Source organism: Suillus discolor, assembly GCF_016758755.1.
Source record: "Suillus discolor strain FC423 chromosome Unknown F5147scaffold_73, whole genome shotgun sequence".
NCBI lineage: Eukaryota > Fungi > Basidiomycota > Agaricomycetes > Boletales > Suillaceae > Suillus > Suillus discolor.
This window is the reverse complement of record NW_024541320.1, coordinates 198,992-224,009: the sequence shown is the minus strand read 5'-3', so window position 1 is coordinate 224,009 and position 25,018 is coordinate 198,992. Positions and strand designations below refer to the sequence as shown.

At 47.8% G+C, this 25,018-nt stretch overlaps 8 protein-coding genes across 8 annotated transcripts; 4 read left to right on the top strand and 4 right to left on the bottom strand.

Moving 5' to 3' along the window:
* Positions 1–1,462: 1,462 nt before the first annotated feature.
* On the bottom strand, positions 1,463–3,433 carry F5147DRAFT_778632 (uncharacterized protein; the record flags this gene model as incomplete). Its single annotated transcript, XM_041442154.1, has 1 exon — positions 1,463–3,433. One exon carries the CDS (start codon positions 3,431–3,433, stop codon positions 1,463–1,465), a length of 1,971 nt encoding a protein of 656 aa, XP_041287991.1.
* A 1,009-nt stretch (positions 3,434–4,442) lies between these two features.
* On the bottom strand, positions 4,443–6,467 carry F5147DRAFT_584543 (Pkinase-domain-containing protein; the record flags this gene model as incomplete). The annotated part of the gene is made up of 10 exons (XM_041431796.1): positions 4,443–4,753; positions 4,809–5,015; positions 5,066–5,143; positions 5,197–5,259; positions 5,312–5,339; positions 5,390–5,600; positions 5,651–5,739; positions 5,804–5,881; positions 6,180–6,308; positions 6,435–6,467. 10 exons carry the CDS (start codon positions 6,465–6,467, stop codon positions 4,443–4,445), a joined length of 1,227 nt encoding a protein of 408 aa, XP_041287990.1.
* A 1,605-nt stretch (positions 6,468–8,072) lies between these two features.
* On the top strand, positions 8,073–11,923 carry F5147DRAFT_399278 (uncharacterized protein). Its single transcript, XM_041429604.1, has 4 exons — positions 8,073–8,870; positions 8,933–9,465; positions 9,514–11,643; positions 11,697–11,923. Exons 1-3 carry the CDS (start codon positions 8,386–8,388, stop codon positions 11,526–11,528), a joined length of 3,033 nt encoding a protein of 1,010 aa, XP_041287989.1. The 5' UTR covers positions 8,073–8,385; the 3' UTR covers positions 11,529–11,643; positions 11,697–11,923.
* Positions 11,924–12,462: 539 nt separating this feature from the next.
* F5147DRAFT_399266 (uncharacterized protein) lies at positions 12,463–14,685 on the bottom strand. The gene is made up of 7 exons (XM_041429603.1): positions 13,976–14,685; positions 13,859–13,928; positions 13,614–13,798; positions 13,149–13,560; positions 12,999–13,102; positions 12,885–12,948; positions 12,463–12,838 (listed from the first exon to the last, which is right to left on the bottom strand). Exons 1-7 carry the CDS (start codon positions 14,588–14,590, stop codon positions 12,483–12,485), a joined length of 1,806 nt encoding a protein of 601 aa, XP_041287988.1. The 5' UTR covers positions 14,591–14,685; the 3' UTR covers positions 12,463–12,482.
* A 517-nt stretch (positions 14,686–15,202) lies between these two features.
* F5147DRAFT_718047 (uncharacterized protein) lies at positions 15,203–16,129 on the top strand. The gene is made up of 3 exons (XM_041438688.1): positions 15,203–15,624; positions 15,678–15,904; positions 15,967–16,129. The coding sequence occupies exons 1-2, from the start codon at positions 15,559–15,561 to the stop codon at positions 15,855–15,857; spliced, it is 246 nt and encodes an 81-aa protein (XP_041287987.1). The 5' UTR covers positions 15,203–15,558; the 3' UTR covers positions 15,858–15,904; positions 15,967–16,129.
* On the top strand, positions 15,896–18,090 carry F5147DRAFT_642002 (amino acid transporter; the record flags this gene model as incomplete). The annotated part of the gene is made up of 11 exons (XM_041433070.1): positions 15,896–16,144; positions 16,199–16,257; positions 16,307–16,371; positions 16,420–16,480; positions 16,528–16,747; positions 16,799–16,833; positions 16,884–16,935; positions 16,993–17,451; positions 17,512–17,597; positions 17,655–17,721; positions 17,777–18,090. The coding sequence occupies 11 exons, from the start codon at positions 15,896–15,898 to the stop codon at positions 17,954–17,956; spliced, it is 1,533 nt and encodes a 510-aa protein (XP_041287986.1). The 3' UTR covers positions 17,957–18,090.
* A 638-nt stretch (positions 18,091–18,728) lies between these two features.
* F5147DRAFT_718041 (GWT1-domain-containing protein) lies at positions 18,729–20,987 on the top strand. The gene is made up of 8 exons (XM_041438687.1): positions 18,729–18,900; positions 18,950–19,369; positions 19,422–19,607; positions 19,662–19,794; positions 19,848–19,952; positions 20,005–20,249; positions 20,310–20,531; positions 20,583–20,987. The coding sequence occupies exons 1-8, from the start codon at positions 18,808–18,810 to the stop codon at positions 20,727–20,729; spliced, it is 1,551 nt and encodes a 516-aa protein (XP_041287985.1). The 5' UTR covers positions 18,729–18,807; the 3' UTR covers positions 20,730–20,987.
* A 580-nt stretch (positions 20,988–21,567) lies between these two features.
* Positions 21,568–23,940, bottom strand: F5147DRAFT_755082 (Alpha/Beta hydrolase protein; the record flags this gene model as incomplete). Its single annotated transcript, XM_041440317.1, has 15 exons — positions 21,568–21,799; positions 21,858–21,885; positions 21,947–22,074; positions 22,128–22,143; positions 22,203–22,222; positions 22,275–22,340; positions 22,396–22,590; positions 22,639–22,852; positions 22,903–23,040; positions 23,091–23,235; positions 23,291–23,310; positions 23,365–23,422; positions 23,469–23,515; positions 23,584–23,639; positions 23,689–23,940. 15 exons carry the CDS (start codon positions 23,938–23,940, stop codon positions 21,725–21,727), a joined length of 1,458 nt encoding a protein of 485 aa, XP_041287984.1. The 3' UTR covers positions 21,568–21,724.
* Positions 23,941–25,018: the final 1,078 nt, after the last annotated feature.

Sequence of the window (25,018 nt, the reverse complement as noted above, 5' to 3'; positions counted from 1 at the left end):
ACGGTATGGTGATGACAAAAAGAAATTGATTCACTCCAACGGTATGGCAGTGTTTAGAGAACAGAGAAAAGTCAGCCCAACAGTATGGTACTGATAAAAAAAAGAAATAGATTGATAAGAGAAACCCTTCCCTCAGTAACAATGCTTCTTGTAATAAATTTACTACAGAAAGTCGTGCGAAATTATAGCAATCACCCCCTCAGCACAAACAGGTAGAATCAAAGGTCAGGACTAATCAGTGATCAGTAGAACTCTTAGTTCACTATTGAACCTGCTGCCAAGGAACTCACGATGAGTATTAAACAGAATCAGGAACGGACGTCCTTGGATTTCAGTACCAAGTCCCCTATTCAACAACTAAAGTCTAGCAGACAAAGAAAACCCTGGCTCAGTATCACTACTCAGATGAGTGAGGTCAAGCGTCACTATCAACTTCTGAAGTCTTCCCACTAAGCCGGTGCTTAGATGGACGTAAAGACAACACAAAGATCTTGAAACAAATTCAGACAATAACACTGAGACGTGAACGAACTGAACAGAAAAAGAGACAAATGAAAAGAAACAAACAAACAAAGAAACAGAAAAAGAAAGAGAGAAAGAAGAAAGAAAAGAAAAGAAAAGAAAAGAAAAGAAAAGAAAGAGACTAGAGGTTCACCAGTAGAAAATCAAAGAAAAAGTTTGCTCACTGTTGAGCACAGTGAGCTCAAGATATTTCACAGTTGTTGACGATGAGCTAAAGGTATTGCTGGATGTTGCTTACAATGACCTCTCAGTTAGTTGCTTAACAGCTCTTGTCACTGTTGTTGATACTGATCACACTTCACACTCAAATTTATTTTGTGGGGCTTAAAAGTTCCCTATATGCCTTTTTTTTATTGGCAAAAAAGTGGGGTCTTATATAGATAAATTATGGTGGCTGTGTTACTATTTCCCACGTTCTAAGGGGAATAGGCTTAGTCAGATTGTACCAATACTATTTACTGTAGTTATGTGCTTTATCATTTGTGTCATCAAACTTTAGTCATCTCAAAAGGTTGCTTTGTCATGATTTGGTTTAGGGTCATAGGTCACCTGACTGTTAGAGTCATATAACTTAGTATCATGTGACAAATATTAAGTAACAGACTGATTATGTTATTTGTTGGTGTCTTGTTATGATGTTGCTTTATTGACCGTAGAAATGACGCGAGCCGTGTATTTAGAGTGTTAAGAAAGTTCCCACAAGGCAACTTATGCAAGAACTATTTTACACTGTTACTTGACATGTGTGGGATTCAGTCTGAGTCATTGTTATTGCTGACTAAGCAGAATTTTACCGCAAAATTAAATATACAAGAATATTCAGCCTATCTGAGTCTGTCTGAGAAATGAAAATACTATCTGAACTGCAGTCTGAACCATAAAGTAAAGGAAGATTGTTCATAATGATTTCTAGGGTATCGGGCTCGTGAGAGACCATTAGTCATCCATGCACCGAACCGGTTTGGTGCAGGTCATCGCGCAGAATTTCATCGATCCGTGGGAGTGGGTGGTTATCTGGAACGGTATTTAAGTTTAACTGACGAAAATCATTCACCCACCGAGGCAAGGCCATTGGATTGGCCTTTGGAATGATGAATGCCGGTGATGAGTGAGGGCTATCAGATGGTCGAAGTCGTCCTGCCTCGACATGTTGGTCGAGCAGGGTTTTCCAGGCGTCGCGATACTTACGCGGACAATCGTATCCCCGTTGCTGTATCAATTTGTTAGCATCTTTCAACCGTACACGGAAGAGTACGTCGGAGGGTAACGAGTCATTGTGAGGAATGTCGATGGGGAACCTGTCTTCGTATTCTACCTTTAGAGCGGCATCTCGAAGTTTCAGCTGCTCTACGGATGCAAGCGTAGTGATACGTTCCCGAATGGCAGCCACGATGTCGACGCCATTAACAGGTTCACATGAGTCGTCCACGAGTTGTTTGTATTCGGGTAGGATATGTTTCAATTCCCGCAACACCTCGTGTCGATATTCGCTCATTTTCGGCGGGGACGGTACCACGGACTTCTTAAACTTAGGTTGTGGAGATTGCGGGTTGAGCAATTCGTAGTCTTGATCCTTTACCGTACACGTTCGTAGTTCGTGATCAATGACGATTTTGTTGTGGTGGAGGAAAGGTCCACCCAATAACAGCGGGGTACAGAGATTTGGGGCCACAATGGCCCGTACACTGCGTGAAGTAAAACGAGAGTCAATGGAAATACATGCGATTCTGACGTAGTTCGATAAAAGAAATGAGTCCTTCTGCTCTCCCGAAAGTGCGACGTTGAATGGCATTGGCGTGTGTAGCCTCCGTCTTTGGAGGCCTAGTTGTTCAACTAGGCTCTCGTCAATCAGAACTGCTGCTGAACCGTCATCGATCAGTGCCTTTACACACGAGGAGGACTTGGGACCGTCGATAAGACAGTCCCAAAGAAGCAAAGGGGTCGTTAGTGGGGCTACGCACTCGTCTGAGTCTGTACCATTACCCAAAGCTGCTGAAGGCATCACCACTGCAACGGTGTTCGCGACCTCCACCGAAGCAACCGTCCTTCCGTTCTTCCTGTTTTTCTTTGCGGCGATGGTGGCAGCGGTCACAGGTTTGTACGTGGCTCCGTCTGGGAACCCGTTAGTACAAGTTGCAGTGGTATGTTTGGCGAACGGTTCGCGGCATTTGAAACATCCGTCGTTCTCGCGGAGGAGGGAGCGTTCCTCGTCAGTGAGGGCTGGTACGCGAACGAAGGTGCTTGTCTTTCCGGTAGTCGTTTGTCCAGACTTGGAGTTGTACCGAGACGATGAGGTAAGCTTCTTTTCGCCCATGTTTTTCAGGCGCTCTGCGCGAAAGGCTGCTTCAAGGTTGGCGATATTACGGAGACGCTTTTCATCGAGGAGGCATATCTTTTCTGTCCACGGACGGAATTCGGCGATGTCTGCGACGTTCTCCGTTCTATATTCCGTGCGCAGGTCAGCGTTCATGTGCGCTTCAAGATGGTAGCGGAGATTGAGTTCTGTTAAGTGAGACGTGGTATTACGAAGAAGGGCGTTCAAACTCTGAACCTCGATCGCCCAATCAGAGAACACTTTGTTTTCTTGGCACGAAGATAGAAGTTTCTGGCGCATGGTGTCGGCCCAGTCAGAGGGGAGCCAATAAGCGCGAACTTCGTCCATGTACTCGCCGAAGGTGAGTTCGTCCATGCGTTCTTGATCGTTCAAATACCACTCTTGGACAGAGGGTTCCTGCATGCCCCACGCTACCTTCCCTACCTGCTCGTCGACGGGGATGTCCTTGTGCTTGAAGTACTGTCGGCAACCCATTTCCCAGGTGCGAAGTACTTCTGGAGTGATGTCCCCTGGCGTTAGGAAGGGTGGTTTGGTCGGGGCGGGTTGGTCAACACGTGCTGTTTTGGTTGTAGACATTAGAGGAGGGGTATATGCGGTGTAGGAGGATGAGTCCGAGTCTGATTCTGAAGTGCGATGACGTTTGTGGTTATTCCTTGGTACTGATTGGTTCTGAGGCTCTTCGTTACGTTCTGGTTCCGGTAGCGCAGGTACGACTGGTTCGGTAGGTGTGACAATTTGTCGGCTGCGGCTACGCGTAGTCAAAGGTTGAGCGACGGACGGTACAGAGCGAAGGTAAGACAGTTTGAACTACGGTGGTTACCTCCTTGTTCAGGAGATACGGTTAAGACGGTTGAGACGACTATCTAGGTCGTTAAAAAAAAGTGGAAACTACCCCAGAGGTAGAAACACTCAGACAAAGTAACGAGTAGAAGCGTATGCAATTGGAGCAGGATAAGAGGCGATAATCTAATACAATAACAGGAGCCCCATATAAATAGGAGCTCGTAGGCATCCTGTAAACAGCAACAAATATCGTAAGGGGACCAATCAGGAGTCCGATGGATAAGCCGTATGCCTGTTAGTACGTCAAGTGAGTAAGCCATGCTTACAGTTTTTCAGTACATAGGTAGTGCTGCATCATGGATTATGTAATATTGTCGACAGGAAGCTCCTATTGCACGGCGCGCATCAGACGAAATTCTGCATGGTACAGCACTTTATCGATAAGTAAAACAAAATGCACAACTGACGTGACTGCAGGCATGTACAGAATCAGCTTATATTGCAGCGCACAGTCCAAATAGTTCTACTTAGCTACCAATTACTGTACGAGCAACCTTCTACAATATTTGTACAGGGTTCTCAAATGACTGTCAGGTAGCATACATCTTCCGGTAAGACCCCACTCCCTCCGCGGGGCCTAAGAGTATTTCCAGCAGAAATAGTGATTAATGTGTGCGATGTCAGGTATCGATAACAAGTACATGATAGAGAGATCAACGAAAGAGCGTGCACCGTCTGAACTCCACGTATATCAACATAGTAATTCCATCCTCCTAGTCAATATCAAGGCTAGCGTTCGTGGTCAAATGCTCTTAGGGTTGCCACCTGACTTCACAGCCAGGCTCACAGCAGCGAGCTTCTCACTGACATCGATCCCCTCCGCCGCTTTCCCATTTGGACCCTTTGCAATAGATATATCATCCTGGGACTTGAGCGATCGTTCTTCGTCGGCGTTGTGATGGTGAACGACATTTAGATCCTCGAGCATTTCCTTTTCAGACTCTTGCTTGAACTGGTACAAATCATCGTTCAACTTCTGCGCCTCTGGTGACAGGTGATGGACGAGCGATGTCATGCGCCTCATCGCCATCATACCCAGCACGGCTTTTCGGACTGCAAGTTACGTTGCTCAGTAATTTTACGAGTGGAAGGGGAAAATGAGACGAACATGTCCTCTTTGCATCGAACGCCTTCCTGACATGTGGCAACAAGTCTCTTGGCTCACCCGTCTCGTTCTCGACGAAGTGAGGTACCTCAGATGTGAGCCACTCGTGCTCAAGCATCTGTGCTGCAGTTGGACGTTCGTCGGGATCGACAGTCAAGCAAGTAGCAACAAACGTCCGCGCAGTGTCAGAGACAAGGGACCAATACTCATCTGTAGACGTATAAGGTGGCTCGGATGGCAAAAAAATAGAAGGAACAGACCAGGCTCGAACTTATAATCTCCGGCGATGATGGCTTCCATCTCTTGTCGTTGGGTGTCACGATCGAAAGGGGTGTAACCTATACCAAGTTTTCAGCACTGAAATCATTACAAGCGTGTCATATATGCGCACCAGCAAGCAGGAAATACGTGATTACGCCCATGGCCCAGACGTCGACAGGTTTTCCATGACCCGCTAGAAACAGTGTTAGGATAATGATGAATGTCGTAGAATCACATTGTCGCACTCTTTTTGAAGATCTCGGGCGCCATGTACTACCAAAGCGTTTTAATCCACGTGCGTGAGCCGAACAACTCGAACTCACCCCAGGCGTGCCGCAAACTTCCGTCAACATGCTCAACTTGTTCTCCGCCATGACTCGACTAAGACCGAAGTCTGCTATCATGATTTCCGAAGTCTTCTCAGGCTTCGACCGGAAGAGTAAGTTCTCCGGCTTGAGGTCACGATGCACGATCCCACAGTCATGGATATATTTAACTGCCTGAAATATGGTGCGGACGAGCCCAGCCGCGTCACTTGCGTGTGGAATTGGTGATGTGTGAAATGGGAAATAGGGGATACTTACGCCTCGGTGTATTGTCCCCTAGCACATATGCTATCGAAGAGTTCGCCACCAGTGCAAAGATCGAAGCAAAGGTAGAGGTTGTGTGATGTCTAAAAATAGAAATGGAGCATTTGGTCAACACGCTGTACAACAGCGTGTTCGCTGTGCACGGACCTCGAAGTAGTCATGCAGTGTCACAATATTCGGGTGACCACTCGATATCCTCTTCAATACAGCAATCTCATTGCGGACCTGAAGTAAAACATAATCAGCACTGTCGGTCCGATGTTATATCGCAAAAAAAGGAGGGAAAGTGGTTGCGGGCCTGCAAAAGTTTGGATCTGGCGGCGGGTAGATCATTGGACAGAATGTGCCCTGATCAGCGATCGTTATCAAAATCATCGCAGCGCGCTTGTTTTTCCCATGACTGACGCGCTGTAACGTTACCAACAGCATCATATAATCAAACAATACAGGTTCAAATGCAGGATGCGCCCGCAGCGGCAGCGCAGCTAAACGATACAAAGCGGGATAGTGTATCGATGCTCACCATGTGCTCCCTCCCTTCCATGAGTTTCTTGTTAATGACTTTGCAAGCATAGTATTTGCCTGTCTTGATGTGTATGGCCTCCTTCACGATAGCATATGTGCCGCTTCCAAGCGTGCGACCTGTGCGGTACTGCAGCAAGCAAGCAGATGATGTCAGAACGAGAAAAGCCAGAAGAGCGATAATGCATGCGATGAGGAACGAATTATCTCCTCCTTTCTGGATGATAACTGTGGGCGGCAGAATTCAAGCACATACCTGACAAGGAACAGTAGCAGATTGAGGCGGCATGATTGCTCCTTGAGCGTAAGAGTCCTGATTCTTGTGGTCCGATGAAACGAACACGGGGTAGATGGAGGAATTGGAAGAAGATGAGATTTAGAAGCGGCTGTAGAGCAGACCAAATCGAATCTTACCTCAATGACAGACTCCGGTATGCTTTCCTTTTCTGGGGGTGGCGGCGGCGGCGTGGGCGGCTTGCTGACTTGCTCTGGTTCCAGTTGTGGCTCTGGCTCCGGCACAGCAACAATGGTCGGTGGGGGCGATGATGCGACCGAAGAAGTTTGCTGCTGCGAACGCTTGCTCAATCCCACTGACGCTGCCAACGTAGAAGTCGAAAACCGCTGCGAGGGCTTTTGAGGCGGAGTGAGGGTTTGCGCACGTCTCGATTTTCGCTTTTCTGCCTGCTGGCTCACGTTATTCCCCATGCTGTCGCGTCAGGACTCGAAAAATGTCAATAAGTCGGTGAGGGATGGTCACGGCAAGGGACGAAGCAGTAGGCTCGCTGCCTGGAATTATCAAAGGTCGAAGGGTACTAGGCAAATATATACCGTTTGAAATACGAGTGGGCGCTTCGCTGACCTTCTATGTCGAATTCGAAGCACAGGTACTACTTTGCCAAATTGCCGCAGAGCTGTGCACTTCGACTGCACTGCGTTCCTGGACCACGTCTGTCTTCGTCCCTGTAAACCTGTTCTTTCGTCGAACACCTTACTCGACCCGAGTCAAGTTTTAAGCTTAAGGCTGGGTAAGAACCTGCTGGCACTGGCTATGCTAGGCAAGAACACGAGGTTTTCATCTCGGATCCCCGCCGCTTACAAGGTTCACCAATCACTGCAGGTAAGTGGCCCTAGCTGGATTCGACTCCGAAAAATTAGCATGCTGTCCTCCGCAAGCCCCGTTACATGTTGATCAAGTTGCATGTCAATTCACCGGTCTGCATAGCGATTCTCATACTGATGCAATTTAGTTACCAGGTGCCTCGATACCTGTGTGTCGTTGGCTGGACAAGTCAGACCTTCATTAACATTGGTCATTCATAAGTAATGTTCGAACAGTCAGAGGAAACCACAGCTTCAGACGTGTTTGACTTACGCAAATTTTGGTAGACTATCACGTCTTGGTGACCAATGACTCGGACTCTGAATTTACCGGTGCGCCATAGTGCACACGATATGGGATCATTACGAGGTTTTTGGGGCACTACTTAACTTAACTGATAGTACCAAGACTACCGGTCCAATCTAAGTAAAAGGTAAGGTCTAGGGAGAACAGTGTGGGAACAATCTTCACGCGAACAACGCACGTCGCAAGCCACGAGTTTTTCAAGATCAGCACACTTCCAAGTCGTGCCCAGAGAATCTTCCAAACGTTGTACTGATCTAATACGTCTGTTAGTACAGGTCGAAACAAAAGGGGCTACAGTAAAGGGGCGACCATGCGTTTGGTTCAGGCTACCGTCCAAGTAATAATACTTTTCATCATGATGCATGATGCGGCATGATGTTCAATCTAAGTCAGCTTGTCTCGGAACCTTAAATGGCATGCTTGTGACTGTCACGCAATCCTCAGGACTCCTGAGTACAGACTCTGAAACCACAAACTTTCTTCACTCCCATCAAATTTGAGCTTGTTACATTTGGCCGACATATGCTCTATTCACTATGCTCAGGCTCGCCCAGTGTGCTGCATCTTGCGTTCATGAACATCGGCTGGCTCAGAAGCGGTTACGGTCCCGAACTTCTTGTGCGTACCCGAGTTTGTGATATAGTAGCCTGCCACAAATTAGTTTTAACGTAAACTCACGTACAGCCCAGAAAACCAACGGATCGTCCCGTTCTTGCTTTCTTGCATACTTGGATGTGGACTACGACGAAGAACATACCAGTTTCACTAGATTTTACAATATCTCACCCAGTTAATTATCACCATGCTCATCCGTCTCGTCCCCTCCGTATCACATGGCACTGTTCTCTACAACGTCTCTTTTCCGATCAACATTCCTAATTTGCCTACTCCCCCTGCGTGGTCAAACCAGTTACACCATATGACCTCGGTGTTGCGCCTCGAACCTCCCCAGAACATCCATGTGTTCGACCGTTCAGTTGGTCTGGTCGCCCGGATAACTGAAGTCATGTTCGATCTACCAGCCAAGGAGGTCGTCGTGAGCTTCGTTGATGGGCGCATTGAAAAGCTGCCTATGAACTCGCATTGCATGCAGATGCTTCAGGGCGTCCTTGACGACGTTAAAACGTGCACTGAACAGGAATCTCGACGAAACAGCTTCGAATACGCCAGCTCCACTAGTGTATGCAGCAATGCGGTTAGTTCGCAGAGTATCCCTAGCACCCCCCCGAAGTCTCCGAAATTGAGCAGGCATAAGAAGCAGCGCTCCCTGCTGTTTTCTTTGATCTCGTACGTATTGTCATGTTCCTTGTGCTTTCTCTAAGACTGACTTGTTTTGGGCTGCTCTTCAGCTCGTTGGTACCACGTTCCTTGTCTCCGCCCCCGGCCCCTCCTCCATCACCTACCACACCCTGCCCCTCGTCTCCCTCTCCCCTTCCGCCAATCCCCCCTATCACACCCCGCAATACATCATTTTCTCCCATCCCGCAATCTCCAGTCTCCCCCTGTAACCCCACTTTCCCACCATCAACAGATCCGCCAATTCTCCGTCGTCGTGCACGCGCTACACTTATAGATGCCTGGAGACGACATGTTGTTTGCGCGCTTTCGGCTCACAACCATTATGCAGGGTACACTGAATGGGTACTCCGTGGTATGGCTACCAGTGCTCGCATCGAGCTGAGGGAAATCGAGAAATCCTGGCAGCCTGGGCGCGGTGCGACTCGCAAACATGGAAGGACACAAAGTGAAGGAAGACTCGCTCTTGACTTTGGTGAGCGCGTCTCTGAAGAGACTCAAGGACAATGGCGCGTACCTTCACCATTTCTTGACGAAGTCGAGGGTGAAAATGATGAATGCGTCGTATATCCTCGTCACCAACAAGGTTTGGTTGATTCCATTCTAGAATGCTGTATTTCTGAAAAGTTCATAGCACACGAATGCGGCGCAATTCGCCATGTCCGTAACCCAAGTGCATGCGATGAACTGGAAGCGTACGCTTTTGAGTTCAGCGTGGAGAATGGCAGCCTCTTACGCGAGAGCTTTGGCTTTGGAACTGATGTTTTTGGTGATATGTGGGATGATGACCATGTCGCTTTTGATAATTTTGGCGCCCTGCACCCAGGAGCGGAGTTCACTTTCGACAACGGACAGCTCAATTTCGCTGAGGATTTTGGGAGTGATTACGAGGGTGGTGACTATTATGCTGACATGACATTTGCTGCTATGCCGTCCGATGCCACCGAGGAAGATGAGTCAGATGAAAGCCAAACATCTTTGCGTACCCCCGAGGACGGTGAAATGCTACCTCTGCCGCTCCCAGTCACATTACCAAGATCATCTGAGAACGGTTCATGCTTTCAGCAGCGCAGTCATTTTGACGCCGTTCCGACGGTTGTCTCAAAAACTACTTCTTCCCGTCCAAAAACTCGACCTCTTCGTCCAAGCCCCGGAGATCCTTCTGCTGCGCCACACGTATGTGCCAAGCCCACTACCGCGGCGCCATGGAACTGCCGATCGGCGATGCATCCACCCACGCATTTCCCTTCATCGCCGTCTCGCCTGCCCAAGCGCATGTCCATTCCGAACGCGGAGGAACTTATTTCCACTCGTGTTGCCTTACTTTCACGAATTCGAAGTGCTCTAACTTATGTGCGTACTCGTGCACGCGAGGAGCATTGGGGCTTGTTATGGTCACAAAACTCTCTTGGGTGTGGATTGATGGACCCTGAATCTGAGGGGCAACTTGAAATTAGGGCACGCAGGCGTGCATGGAGTGCAGGCATCAAAGTCACTGCGGCTTCTGCGCCAACCTTATTTTCGGTCGCTGTCCAGGGTTCTAGCCCGGGTACGAGGGTATGGGATGGTTCGGTCCCATCTGCTGTGCATATCCCTTATCGACCTCCTGGACTCATACCACCTGTGCCAAAGGTGAATGGACCGATTGTTCCGACTGGCCTTGCGTTGGGCAGACCTGTCAGGCGGTCGCCATTAGCCATGTATGTGTGGAGCGCAGATGATGTGGCTAAGAAAGACACGGGTCGTCACAGCAAATACGGAGATATTGACCTGAAACGTGGCGGACAAACAGCGGCTCTGAGGCGCCCCCTGCGTGTTTCATTCCTCGAAAGTCCCACCAAGTTGCTTCCTGTTCGTGAGGAAGGCGACGACGAGGAAGGAAGAACCTCCAAGATCGACTTCCCGCAAAGCCCTACGTCGCCGACTTCAACGACTTTACCTGAAGGCGTCACTCCGGACGAGAGATATGGTATCAGCCAGGGTGATGTCAGTGCAACTGATGATCCATTCTTTTGTTCTCCCTTTCATGCGCGTGCGCGGACTACGAGCATGTATCCTTGCTCTCAATCCTCGCAGGAACTCCCTATGTTTAGGCCAAGGACGCCTCCCCCATCGTATCAGGCTGCCATTGGTGAAGATAACACCGATGATGACGATAACGACGATGAGTCCGACAATGGAACACTCGATACCTGTGCACTTTTATTCCAACCTCTTTCAACGCTGTGCTTGACATCGCCCACAAAAACTATACCTACACGGCCTCCGCTAGTAACAGCTCCGCCATTTACTCCTCGAGTTCGTGCTGTGTCCTTACCCACGTGCCCACGTCGCCCACGTAGTCCATCTCTCTCTTCGAGGTCAACCGATGAAGATTATCAGGATCTGTCGCAGGCTTACGTTGCGCCACCACCAACCACCCCCATTACCACAACACCAACCATTGCAGTGACTGAGTCTTACCTCACTTATGCGCACCTTCATGCCCCAGTGCCCATCAGTGGGAAAGCTAGCGTGACAAAAGGCATGTGTGAGAAGGGAAAGGGAATAGCAAGCCAGGAGATGGTCTTTGAGCGGAACGGGGAGGAATATACTCTGGGTCTGGAAGTGGCATTGGGTAGGGCAGAGGAGGGACGCTCAGTCTGGTGAAAACAGAAATGCAGTTCAATAGAACCAAACTTGGGAACCGACTACTAACTGCTCTAATCCTTATTCGTGTCTATCATGCTTTCTTTCGCACCAGCTTTCGCGTTTTCGCCCCTATGTAAGTGCATGCTATCTTCTGGTGTACCCGCGAGCTCATCTGTTTCTTTGCAGTGGATCTTAATTGACACATCTCCGGCTTCCGCCTAATAGTCAGCATTATAATAATGCTTTTACCTAGACCATCAGATATATTGATCGAATCTACTGGTCATGTGTCACGTAGTCCCAGCAGGCCTGGAACTTTCATTGCTCAATGGATCTGCGCACACGGTCATATAATTCATTCATTTCGAGCTTGACGTGTTGCACCCGCCTTCCTTAGTCAATGTGCACGTGGCATGTACGTTTCTGCTAAGCAACAGTCGCGTTTACCAAACGCCGCTTCCTACAAGCAGACAATGACAAAGGTGGGTTGCCACCGTCCAGACGTAAAGGAAGTTGAATTCAAGCATGGAAGCGAACCGATTTGGCACGGATCACAACCTTGATGTTGAACTAGAGTTGTGATAGAGTTGCCGTGAGTGCTCGGTAGCATTGGACGCAATTAATTCTTCAGTTTGCCGTTGATCGGTGTCCCACCCCACCTCACCCCAACCCCAAGCCAAATCAATCAACTATGTAAGTATGTACGGAATCATGATCTATACACTCAAATTAGAAATGAATCCCCGTTACATAATGAGGTTGCAGGTACGGGCGGAGAACGTTGTGTTGCTCGATATGAATTTGTCTCACTGGGATAAAATTACACTGCGGTGGGAATCGGTGATTAAATATGTTATTCCCCTCACCCCATCTTCGAGGAACGCCGCAGGAGAGCCGTTGAGGCGTACTACCACCCGAACACCCTATTTTTGAAGATCATCAGATGATAATGCACCGAGATTAAGCGAACGCTTACTCCTCGTGCATCTCAATCCCACCGACGGCCCAGCGTCTCCCACCATCTACTTGAGAAATCACGTGCGCGACATCATCACCCATACCCGTTGGGCCGCACACGCCAACCACGACACCTGTGATGTCCAAGCTGGCCTTGACATTGGAACCGTAAGATACCGCACGCGACATCACTGCGTCAAGGACTTTGGCGATCTTTGGACGTCCTGCGGTGAGTGTAAGCCCTGGTGGGAGGAAATCCTTCCCCGCGGGTTTCTCGGATGTGCGTGTGTAGTGAACAGATATTTTGAGTGGTGTGTAGACGCTTTGTTGGATCAGCGCCGTTAGTTGAGGGACAAGTGGAGTGAGGGAGGCTAATGGGTATGAGGAACATTCAGTCAATACGGTAACAATACGGACCAGAATCTTGAACACTCCAAATGACTTCTATGATTTTTACTCGACTGGCACCTTCCGAATCTCTCTAGCAGCAGAGGTTGAGACAGGAAGTTGAAAATGCTTAATTTGACTTACTTGTAGGATGTCCTGCACAGCTGAGAGAGCAAAGGTAATCCCGCTTCCGCCAACAACGAATATCGCGGCAGAGTAGCTCGCAAATACGCAATGACCTGGTCCACCTACACGACAATAAACAACCATTAAAAAATGCCTGTTGCCACTTACCGTATGGTCCTTCAATCATAATTTGCACCGTCCTCCCATATGCGCCTTCATCTGATCCGTACCCCGCAGCTTTTGCCATATCGTACAATCTCCCCGTCCACCCACCAGTCTTCTTACACAATAACACCATGCCTTCAGGCGTCTTCGCAGCGGTAGCAATGGTAAATGGGTGACTCTCTGCCCAACCGAACCATCCCATGGCGGAGGAAAGCACGCGGAGGCGTACGTGTTGTCCTGCCCTCCAGCCAGCATTGAGCTGGGGAACCTCGATACGTGTGAGCATGAGATCTGGAATGGGACGTATGCGCGCGTTGAACACGCGTGTTTTCATAAATCGGATGAGGTAGTCGAGGCTGATGATACCGGCGGCTGCAATGACGTATGGCCAGACGCCAGGTTGATGAGCATGAAGCTGGATATGCATTGTTAGAAGTTGGCAATGGCATGGACACAATTTGGGCTCACAGCTGGGAGAAAGAGGACGAATAATACGACATGCGAGCAGTAGAAGAAATTGTATGCCCGTCGTCTGAAGAATGGGATCGAAAATAAGTATATAAGATCTACAGTGACGAGCGCAACAAAGGCCCATATGTGTGGTGACAGACGAATGTTTTTAGAAAATGTATGATCGATCGTCCATTGATAAACTAGAATAAGGACGACCACCGGACATCAGCGCTGAGCAATTACGCCCTTCTGAAACTCACTGTAACCAATCGAATGCACGTTGGATGCGATCACGAGGAGCGTCCCCGCAAACCTATGAATGTAGTTGAGCTGTGGAGAGTCCGTAAGAGTTAACCCGAGAGATTACAATCACTGACCTTCTCATACCCGAGACCAAGAAATATACCCAATATATTATTTTTTGTCGCCAACAAATATACAACAGGAACCTGGGACATCGCTACGAATCCAGTACGCAACGGATCGGCAAATGGGTTTGACTTTAGGAATCCAGCATAGACCAGAGCCGCAGAATAGATCACCAGGATCAGTGCCTGACCAAGAGAGAAGCCAGCGTCCAGTCTGTACCTCAGGATATTAGCGAAAGTTGGGACCCGCGAGGACCATGCGCAAACATGGGGTGGAAGTGACCAGCCTTCTTTCTTTGCCGCTGGGTGTCGAATGAGATGTGCTTCGGAATGCAAGGTGTGTGATTCCTCCGACGTAAGGTTGTCAGCTGTGGAGGGGCCGGCTGCAGGAGATTGTACGGAGCGCATAGGGGGCCTTGGCGCTCGACGCTCGAGCGGGATGGAACGGAGGATATGTCCTTGGCGCCATTCTGCGGCGCGGGAGAAGCGTGCAACAGCACGAGGGAGCGCGAACAGGGCAAACACACCGGCAAGTGCGAGAAGGAAGACATCGATGTGGAATACAAATTGGAAGGCGTTCACGGCAGGAGAGGTACTTGATACTGATTGTGTTGTGGCTTCCATGTTTGGAATGGTTCAACCTGTTGGATCGGTTGGAAAGTGAGGGTAGGAAAATGAAGGTATTTGAATATGTACGGGACCACGCCGCGTCGTTGGATAGTGTGAATAAGAATCTTGGATGATGAGAGGATGTTGAAAGCGACTCGCATATAGAGGTGTTCAAGTCTATATGGAACATATGCCGATGGATAAGCATGCTACCTGCGCCGGTAAAGCATGGAAGCGATGATCGATATGGAAAATTCATGAAACGTGTTTGCATCATGTCAATCAGTCCGAGTCACAGTGAGGGAGTGTTAATGCCATTAGTAGGCATACAGTGCGGTTGTGCTGCGGCGGAAATGAACACCTGGCCTATGAATATTGTCAACCGAAGTTAACCTGCCGAGGAGATGAGTTCGACGTGCTGCATGCACTTTGTTACTCTCACTGTACATGTCCATTTCGTCCTGAAAAGGTTCGTGTGAAGTCTTGTGGATCATGTCGGGTCTTGTATCGAAGCTAGCCTGGGATATAGGTCATAGCAATATTTGGAGACGGTGAACTTCAGGTAGTGCCTGATATTACGGCTTACCTTGTACATATTGGACTCCGACTAGCTGGCTCGCTGGTTACCCTCATGTTCCAAAACTCATGACTCTTTCAAAATATCCGTGAAGCAATCAACTAAAGCCATCGCTGCGAACTCAGACATGTGTAAGCTTCATCAACTGCGGACGAGGGATTATGCTGCCCGCTGGCAGCAGTGGTGGCCGACGATATGCTCACAAGCCATTAGGGAGTCGTAAATCACAGAGCTTTGTCATGCGTGCCTCTCGTCTATAAAATTTCCCGCCAACTGACCCAACCGCACGAATAGAGTCAGTGCCAATCTGGCGTTGAATCAATATCGGTGTTCCGCCGTGCTCAAACACATCTGCTTATCCAATACATTGACACTACATTTCGTGGTGTCTATTGTCCAAAAGTAAATGGCTGCTTGTCAGATAGTAATAGCGAGCGAGCTGCTTGTCTCATCGAATCTACTTTCTCTCACCGTGAGCCTGACCAGTCACCTGTTGATGTATTCTAATATCGACTGTTAATGTAGGACACGTCTACCATAGTCAAGTCACAATGTACTTACTCCACTAGGGGAGAGAGTTCAATGCCAAGGCAGAGGCGCACGTTGTTCTCTCTCCCACCAACACCTTCCGGACCTGAGCATGGCATAGACCTGAATCTGGAATTGAGCTCTCACCTTATCTCTACTTTCTCTCATTCTATATAACGTTGATTATCCAATTGTTAGTGTGCCTTACATTCACTATGGGCGAGCTAGAAAGTCCATCCTCCAGTGAGGGAGAGGTCATCACCAAGGAAGAGGCATGCAACGTTACCGTATCCGACCAACGCCTTCTGGACTTGGGGTATAGACCTGAATTCCGCCGCGAGATGTCTCTCTTCGGAGTGCTTGGGATATCATTCTGTTCCATCGGCATTTTAAACGGAATGAGCAGCGCTCTTCAGACGGGGTTGTTCTCTGGAGGTCCGCTGGGTCTGTTTTGGGGATGGAATGTGATTTTGACACTTAATCTCCATGAATATGACAATAACTCTTGTTCCATCCAGATTTGCAGTTTTTTCATGCTTCTGATCGCGTTCAGCTTTGCAGAGATTTGCAGCGCATAGTAAGCAATTCACGTCCTGTCAGAGCCTATGTCTTAGGTTGTTGCATAGCCCAACAATGGGAGGACTCTACTTTTGGGTTTGCAAGATGAAACCAGACGTGCCCATCCTTGGCTGTAAGTCTTAATGCCCATCCTCCGAATAGTGTCTGAATGAACTATTAGTCTTTACTGGCTGGCTTTATTCTATGGCGATGGTATTCACTGGTGTTTCCGCTAATTTAAGGTGAGTTGTCTGCATTATTCAATCAGAACCTACGATTTGTCATCTAGTGCCGCTCTCTACCTTTCGTCCATGGCAGAGGTTGGGCGAGGAAGAAGTCTAACGAGACTAGAAATCGCTGCGATCGCATGGGCTGTAAACATATTCTCTGGCATAATCAATACTATTGGAACGAAGGCCATAGGACACATGAGCACATTATTTGTTTGGTGGACGCTCGGGGGCACAGTTTGTTTAGTCACCACACTGCTTGTGAAAGCACCCATGATGGTAAGGTTCTGTCACAGCGCAAGGCACGCGGAATCTGATTATGTCTGACAGAACTCTGCTGACTTCGTGTTTACTAATGTTCAAAAGTAAGCTTTGCTCATTTTATGAATGAAAGAGGCATTGACTGGTCGACTAGCTTCACCGGCTGGCAATCCCAAGGCTTTGTCGTGCTTCTTGGGTTTCTTCAGGTGAGGTCGGCTCTACATATGTTGTACTGTATGACTCACGGCGTGACATTTCTCTAGGCTGTGTACACGCTCGAGGGGTGCGAGACAGCAGCTCAAGTAGCGGAAGAAGCTGTACGGGCGGAGATCCTGGCTCCGCTCGCTGTAGTAGGCAGCATCGCAGGTTCTTGGCTGATCGGCCTCGCGTACTTGCTTGCACTTCTTTTCGCAGTTCAGGATATCTCTTCCGTTCAGGCCACCACATTTGCCATCCCGATTGCTCAACTCTACTATGATGCAGTCGGACCCCGATTGTCACAAATGTGCCTGGTTGTGATAATGGTTTCTCAAGTGATGGCTGCAATCACAACGTTTACTGCAAGCTCGAGACTGTTCTATGCGCTCGCAAGAGATAATGCATTTCCATTGAAAAAACAATTCATGACCTTGAACCGATTCCAAGCACCATATTGGGGTGTCTGGAGTAGCGTCTTGATAGGATGCATCATATCATGCGCTTACATCGGGTCCGCGATTGCAGTCAGTCGACCCAACTCCTTACTGTGTTTCTTTGCTCTGATAGTATTCGCGCTTTCACAGTTCAACGCCATCTTATCCTCAGCAGCCATAGCGGTGATGTTGAGCTACATGCAACCCATCATTATTCGCGTGTTCTGGCCTGACTCGTTCGTCATTGACAATGATGCATTTGAGCCACACTTGACTTATTTTCTTGAATTTAGCATCGAAGACTTTGGACCTTTCCGCCTCGGAAAATGGTCGTGGCCAGTGAACTTGGCCAGTCTTCTGGTACGCAACTTCCTCATCTGTCATACATTCACATTCCCATTCATTATCCGTACAGTTCACCATTTTCGTCTGTGTTTTATTCATCCTGCCCACGGCATACCCAGTGAACGTCCTCAACATGAACTACGCAATTGTTGCTGTGGGTGGTCTTCTGGTCGTGATCACGATCAACTGGTTTTGGTGGGGAAGGCATAGCTTTAAAGGCCTTGTTAAAACGGCCATGCCTCGACACTGACATGAGAGTCAAAGGCCAAACAGATAAGAAGGCAAATACTTGGCCTCTGTTTCACATCAAATGTACTGGCTAGTTGTGCAATTACTATAAATTCTAGATGTTTAACCAATCACATTGCAAGAAAAATTATGTTCATCGTAGTACGTGCAAGAGAAACATGCGACAGAATGACGAGGGCTTATAACCGATTGCATCCTGTTGTTTGGGCTCGAAGAATGAGCTATTCTCGATGATGGTGCTATAGGGAGGGGTGATGATGTGGGGAACAGAGTGTCTTCCCGGGGCACCTCAGGCGGCCTCTGCATCTATGGAGGAGCGTCGCGAGTGTCTCATGAGATACGCCCAGCCTGGTGAAGAGATTATTTGTCTCACTCGCAGCCACGAGAATCAAATGGTGCCATGGCGGGGCCCATATGTCATGGAAGACCGTTAACAGCTCGAGCTTTGAGGAGTATGCCAAGAGCAGCTCCCCCACATGGTCACGTCCGAAGAAGGCACCAAGTGGTACCTGCAAATGAAGCCAGTGATATAGCCTGAGATATCATGAGAGGCCTCGGATACGATATGTGCAGTCTGGCTTCCCATCTAGAGGACGTCCTACACATCCACCAGCTTCACTACATTTAGGATGTCCCAGCCTAGAAATTACTGCGGAAACGAGTAATGTCCCTAGTCTATTCCGGTGTAACAAGTCGATGTGGTACAGCTTTGGAAAGATCCTGGGAAGGCAACAAATTTAAACAAGCTATAATATTTGTCTTATGTCACGTCCAATTCAATAGTCCGACGCATTGCATGGTGTTGCAGACTACAAATTAGCAACTGACTATATACTATTCTTGCAGATCACCATGGATGACTACAAGGCCTCGAAGGAGGCTTTTGTCTCTGGAATGACTGGCTCGACAGTATTTCATGTAAATATGATAAGCGGCGTTGCATTGGTGTGTATCCCTACGTGTCTTCCCACTTCACCAAGCTGACCATGTTCAGTCCTCGATCGCCCTTCATTCAGCACTGCGTTCGCGTGTTCAAGCATTTGGGTCCGCATATTTCTTGGCAGAGTTTGTAATACTTGTCATGCCTCTGCTATTGTCTATGACTTTATTCGCGGAAGCTCCTGGCGCACTGTCTCTCCTACTGTTCGTACCGATGCTTGTTTTGCTCCTTCTCCCCCCTCTTGAAAGAGGCACGCCTTTACCGGCTGAAAGTCGGGACGAATCAACTTCGCCAAATGGAAGAAGTCGAACAGAGACTCCACCGACGCACTCATCTCAATCCCTCAGACCCTTGCCTGCTCTGACTACCTACCGTGCTCATATGATGTTAATGACAATTCTGTGTATACTCGCTGTTGATTTTCCAGTGTTCCCCCGTATCCTAGCAAAGTGTGAGACATATGGTGTTTCTTTGGTGCGTCTAGAACATATCATGTTCTTCAACTTTCACACAATTTGATTCATAGATGGACATCGGCGTTGGCTCGTTTGTATTCTCTCAAGGGGTGGTGTCTGCAATTCCAATCATCAAAGACATATCCTACCTCCAGGCTCCGATCCTTCCTAAACTGAAGACTGTCTCCCGTAAGATGATACCCATCATTGTGTTAGGCATTGTTCGCGTTGTGCTCGTGAAAGGCACTGAATATCCTGTAGGGTCTTGCATATGTTTCATGTTTCACCCATCGCTTAACAGCTACAACTAGGAACATGTAACAGAGTACGGCGTACATTGGAATTTCTTCCTCACGCTTGCGCTTTTGCCTATCATCGAGGTCTTGTTGCATCCTATCATCTTGCGTATCCCCGTCGCCCTGCTGGGTCTTTGGATTGGAGTTTGTAAGTGATAGTCCGGTCGTCATAAGAAACTTAATCAGATGCCTGTTTAATAGTGCATCAATTCGCATTGTCATCTGGAGGAATGAAGGACTTTCTGCTCAACGCTTCACGGAGCAACGTTATTTTTGCGAACAAAGAGGGCTTGATCTCCTTGCTGGGTATAACTCGTTACTCTTCTAGGATGTGCGTCTTCTAATTCCTCTCCACCAGGTTATGTTTCGATCCATATACTCGGCTTGTCCTTAGGAACTGTCATACTTCCGCCCTCCCCTTCGTTTTTCCGGAAGCAGCAGCACCAATTACTCGACGGGCCATCCTCTCACCGACCTAGCAAACTTGATCCTTCAGCACCCAGACAGAATGCAAAGATTGTCATTGAGCTGTTTTCGTATTCAGTCGTTTGGTGGATGCTTCTGGCTTTCGTGAGGCTTGGATTAGAAGTTTCTAGAAGAATGGTTCGTCCTGTTTGTTTTGCTTCGAGTATGTGGAACCTCATGTGCTGAGATGATTCCTAGGCAAATATCTCATATATTCTCTGGGTTGCAGCTTACAACACCTCTTTCATCCTTGGCTACATTTTACTCGACATGGTGTTCTTTCCCACCAGAACGTTAAAGATACGAGATCCAACTGATCCTTCAGGCAAACGGCTTCTCATCGAGGAAAAGGGGCCAAAAAGCAGCGCGCCCGCGCTGTTAGAGGCTATTAACAAGAATGCATTCATCTTGTTCTTGCTGGTTCGTCTTGTCAATATCACTTGCATTTGGCGTTCTGACATCTATACTCAGTCAAATGTGGCCACCGGTTTGATCAATCTCAATATCCAGACTATGTTCGTGGGTGACATGAAGGCAATGTGTGTATTGTGTGCATACTCTATGGGTATGTGCGGTTTTGCATGGCTTTGTAGGAGGAAACGGTTATGGAAGATGTAAGGCCATTTCAAAATATATTAAATAACATATCTTCCCGAACCGCTCTTACAGTTGAACCTCTACCAGTTGATGCTATCGCGAGACGTTTGTTTGGATTTTGCTGCTTGTTTCAGTCTTCGGTCCATTGCGTCTCAAGCTGAAAGCTTACTGTGGTCGGTTGGTGTGCGATCAAGGTACAGTGGTATGTGAGTGTGTTTCTGGTAAGGTAGACCTTGGTAAACGTCACGTGCTATGCGTGACAAAAGCAATGAATGTATATAGGATGTTCGTAGCGACAAGATATAGAAAAACAGAAACGGAAGAGTTGTAGTGTGTGTACTTCTCGACGAGTTGTCCGTTTCAGAATTATCATTTGTGCAAAATTGAAGGAGGAGATGGCAACACAAGCAAAATGTGACTTGCTGTGACTTCACTTGGAATCACTGCATTTGGCACCGGGAATGTATACCTTGCATCTTGCTTGTGTCGCCATCTCCTCCTTCAATTTTGCACAAATGATAATTCTGAAACGGACAACTCGTCGAGAAGTACATACACTACAACTCTTTTGTTTCTGTTTTTTTATATCTTGTCGCTACGAACATCCTATATACATTCATTGCTTTTGTCACGCATAGCACGTGACGTTTACCGAAACTGCGCAAGGTCTACCTTAGTATGGATTCTATCACGCGACATATGCATGCACCAAGTTGTCTCCGTGTGCATAAAACGGTTTACTACATAATTAGATATGTAGACTTCGAAGTTTGACTCTGCTTGATGAAAGGTCTCAAGAGGAACGTTCGCCCACTGCTCAAATATACCAAGGACGTTGGAAGGATCACACCTGACGAACTGCAAAACAACAAACCAACCAAGCAGACTGCTATGGTGGCAAGACATGGCTCTATCTATGGACTACGTGTCTAACACTCTCACTGAAGCCCCTGTTGCCAAACCTTCGTACTACAAAGTCTAACTAGATTCACGACGTGTACTTCCAAATTCACTCTTTAGACAGAGTGAAGTTGCTCCTTACGAATAATCTGCGAGAAGATCTCCAAAGATGCTTTGGGCTGGAAGGCAGGCTAACAATGACATAACAGGCATCAGTAGATATCATCATCCTCAGGAGAGTCAACTGACCACTTCATGTCCCGCTTTATACACCAGTCTAAACGTAAAATGATGAGGCATGTCTCTCGTGGACAAGTTGAAATGAAAAAAAGACTCACGCAAATGAGAAGTTATCGACGTTCTGCACGGCCGCAACAGTCGTGCCGTCGATCGTCATATTGGTTAATGGGGTATCATGGAGCGTCTTATTACCATACCAATCCATTGCTAGAATTGTCGCTTGGCTCTATTATCCAGAATGATTCAGCGACATTGGCAGCAGAATACGTGACAACCTACCCCAAGCCAGTTGCAACTAGAACCAATGAGAAGCGTCAGAATTATATGAAAGGTCATTACAACACGAAAACGGACTTCAAATCAGCATCCCCAGCCTGTTTTTCCCTGGTAAATTAGCAGACAACGAAGCAGTGACTAGGCACGCACCCAAATCAAAATCTTCATCTTAGAGTCGGCCAGAGCAGATAGCTGGGGTAGCCATGTTCTAGCTTCCTGTAACATGAAGCTAGATTTAGCACTCGATGAAACAAGTCAAACAAAAACATACGTCGCCTGTCTTGATAAATTTATGATAGGGTTTGGTGGGGCATTCGTCGTATGGAACCTCAGCACCGATCTTCGCCATGACATCCTTTTTGTTCAAATAATCCACATAGTATTCAGGGGGGAATGGAGCAGATGAATTTTGACGGATATCATATGGGTCATAATCGTCTACAGCAAGCCAGTAGACATTTTCGATCTAAAAGGATTCGGTGACGTCCATCCATATAGTATGGATGTTACTCACGCAGTATTTATCGGCGTGCCGGCAAATTTTGTTTGATTCAGCGGAATTTCCAGCAGCGTAGCAGGCCTTCTCTTGCGCCACGCAACCATCAGGACCGTAGAGGCCATTCGAAATGTTCTTGAGCACGTCATCTGGCCGGAGCTGTCCATAGCCAGGGGCATTGGTCGTATAGTTTAGGTATGAGACGTAATGAATGAGCGGATCAAACCAGCCGCTGCAAAAGCTCATTTAACGAGGTATTAGTAAATGAAGAAAGCAACTTGCTTGTTAATCATCAGGGCGCTGACAGAAATCGGAACACCGTGAATCTTCCCGCTAGCGATTAAGGCGTTTTGCTGTTCGAAGTAGGTCACAAAGCCGGGTACGTAGTGACCACCATAACTCTCTGAGGCAAAGATAAACCTGAGCCCGGCATAAGTAATCGTCCGTGATAGCTGAGTTAAGTGACTGACTCTCGACTGGCATATTTCGAAAACAGCTTGTTTTCAAACAAAACCTGGAATGCAGTCCATACAAAGGGCGCAGCGCTTTGCGTGCTGTTTGCCTCATCATCACCGTGAGAAAACCCTGTTTCAATTGGTTGATCAATGTAGATCACTGGGTGAGGAAGTCAGCTTTGGCCAACGAAATCAGAGGGCTACGTGCTACATACTGTTGCTGACATTATTCCAGCTGTAGGAACCCATGTTGGATTAGCATATAAAAATGGCCATAATCATGACATACCTGTAGGGGTTCAGAGTTGTGGAATTAGCGTCAGCATTCACAAAGCATGGCCCGTTTTCTGTAGAAAATTAGGAGCAAATTAAAAGGCAATTGAACCAATTAACCTTGGAACAATCCGATCATAGAAGAGCATCCAGGGCCGCCATTTAACCTATGAAAGCAATTCAGAGGTGCGACTCAATTCAGATACTTAGGTGACCCAGCTTCCTGGCAACCCACCATAGAGTGAATGGAGCTGTTTCCGGTGTGTTTCTAGACTCGAAGAACCAGAACCACTGTGTCTTGAGTCAGTTTACATCTAGAGCATAGGGAACAGAGATATACCATGGACATGTTTGTTCCAATGTCAATGTAACCAGAAATTTGGGCAACATTTGGAGTTGTTTCACATATTCCTGAGTTCGTGACATAACGAATGCCAGTTGCATTGTGAGCGTCGGATTGAATCCTGACGTGCTCTACTTTCGGAGAATCAAGATTGTCCTCGACAACCGTGACAGAGACGGCGTGAGTTATGGATATGCTAGCTGCTAGTAATAGCGTAACGCCAGCTCGAACGAGTGTTCTCAGAAACATGCTAGTAGTGCACACAGGTAGGGAGATCTGATGGAGTCTTCACTGCCCATTAAGGTACTTATAGAGGACCAGACACCCTGGCTAGGAATTAGTATCAAGCGATCGGAGGCAAGTGCCCACATGATAGCGGCGATAAAAACGAGATATGGCAACGTCGTACGTTAGCCTCGCTTCAGCAGTTTCAGACTGCTTGGTTCAACCACAGCTGGCAAAACCCACTGGTGCGCTAGAAAATGAGGACACGCACACGATCTTAGCAGCCGCTACATTGTGTGCTCGGGTAGAGTCAGTTCTGCCGGTTGTAACCGGCAGAACCGGCAAAAACTCTATCATAGGGCTTTATTATGTAAACTATACAGTTCGTTCCTATCCAACCAAAATTGAAAGGATTTCCCTCCGGCACTTCAACTTCGTATATGTTCCGAACTTCTTCAGTCCTTTTCGACTCTTTGGGAGCTACAATTTTTAGTGGCAATGTCGTCGGGCGAGATACTCTCTGGACTTGCAAGAATGTCGCATCTACATCACGATTCACGAGGCTCGCTCGGGAGCAGAGGTGCCCACGAGAAGGATGTTTCAAGATCTTGTGCGATCTCGACAGCAATATCAACCTCCTCACGGGTGTGCGTGTGAGCATGTCGACTGCGGGTGATATGCCCTGCAATTGAGAGCATCATCACAGCAAAGACCTTGGGTGGGTGAATTTTGGAATTGATTGGAAGGTTTTCCCACCATAATTCAATGAAGGGCCGTCTGCTTGACCATCGGTACCATCTTACTTTAGGGAGCCGACAATTGGTTTCTGCGCTCTATTGAATTCAAATTCATCTATGTTATCATATCTCGCGACTCTCGGATGCCCCCCCCTTGCAGAGTTCTGCCGTGACACGGTGGGTCGTAGACTGATGACACGCCCGTTCATGAGACAAGCCGTCGATAAATGGACTGGTAAAACTGGGTTTCAATTTAAATCAAGAGCGGATTCTCAGACTGGGCCGGGCACAGATGTTTTGCCAGATCACTCCCAAGTTTTGCCAACAACACCGTGGATAACTACTAACACTGTGATCGGAACATA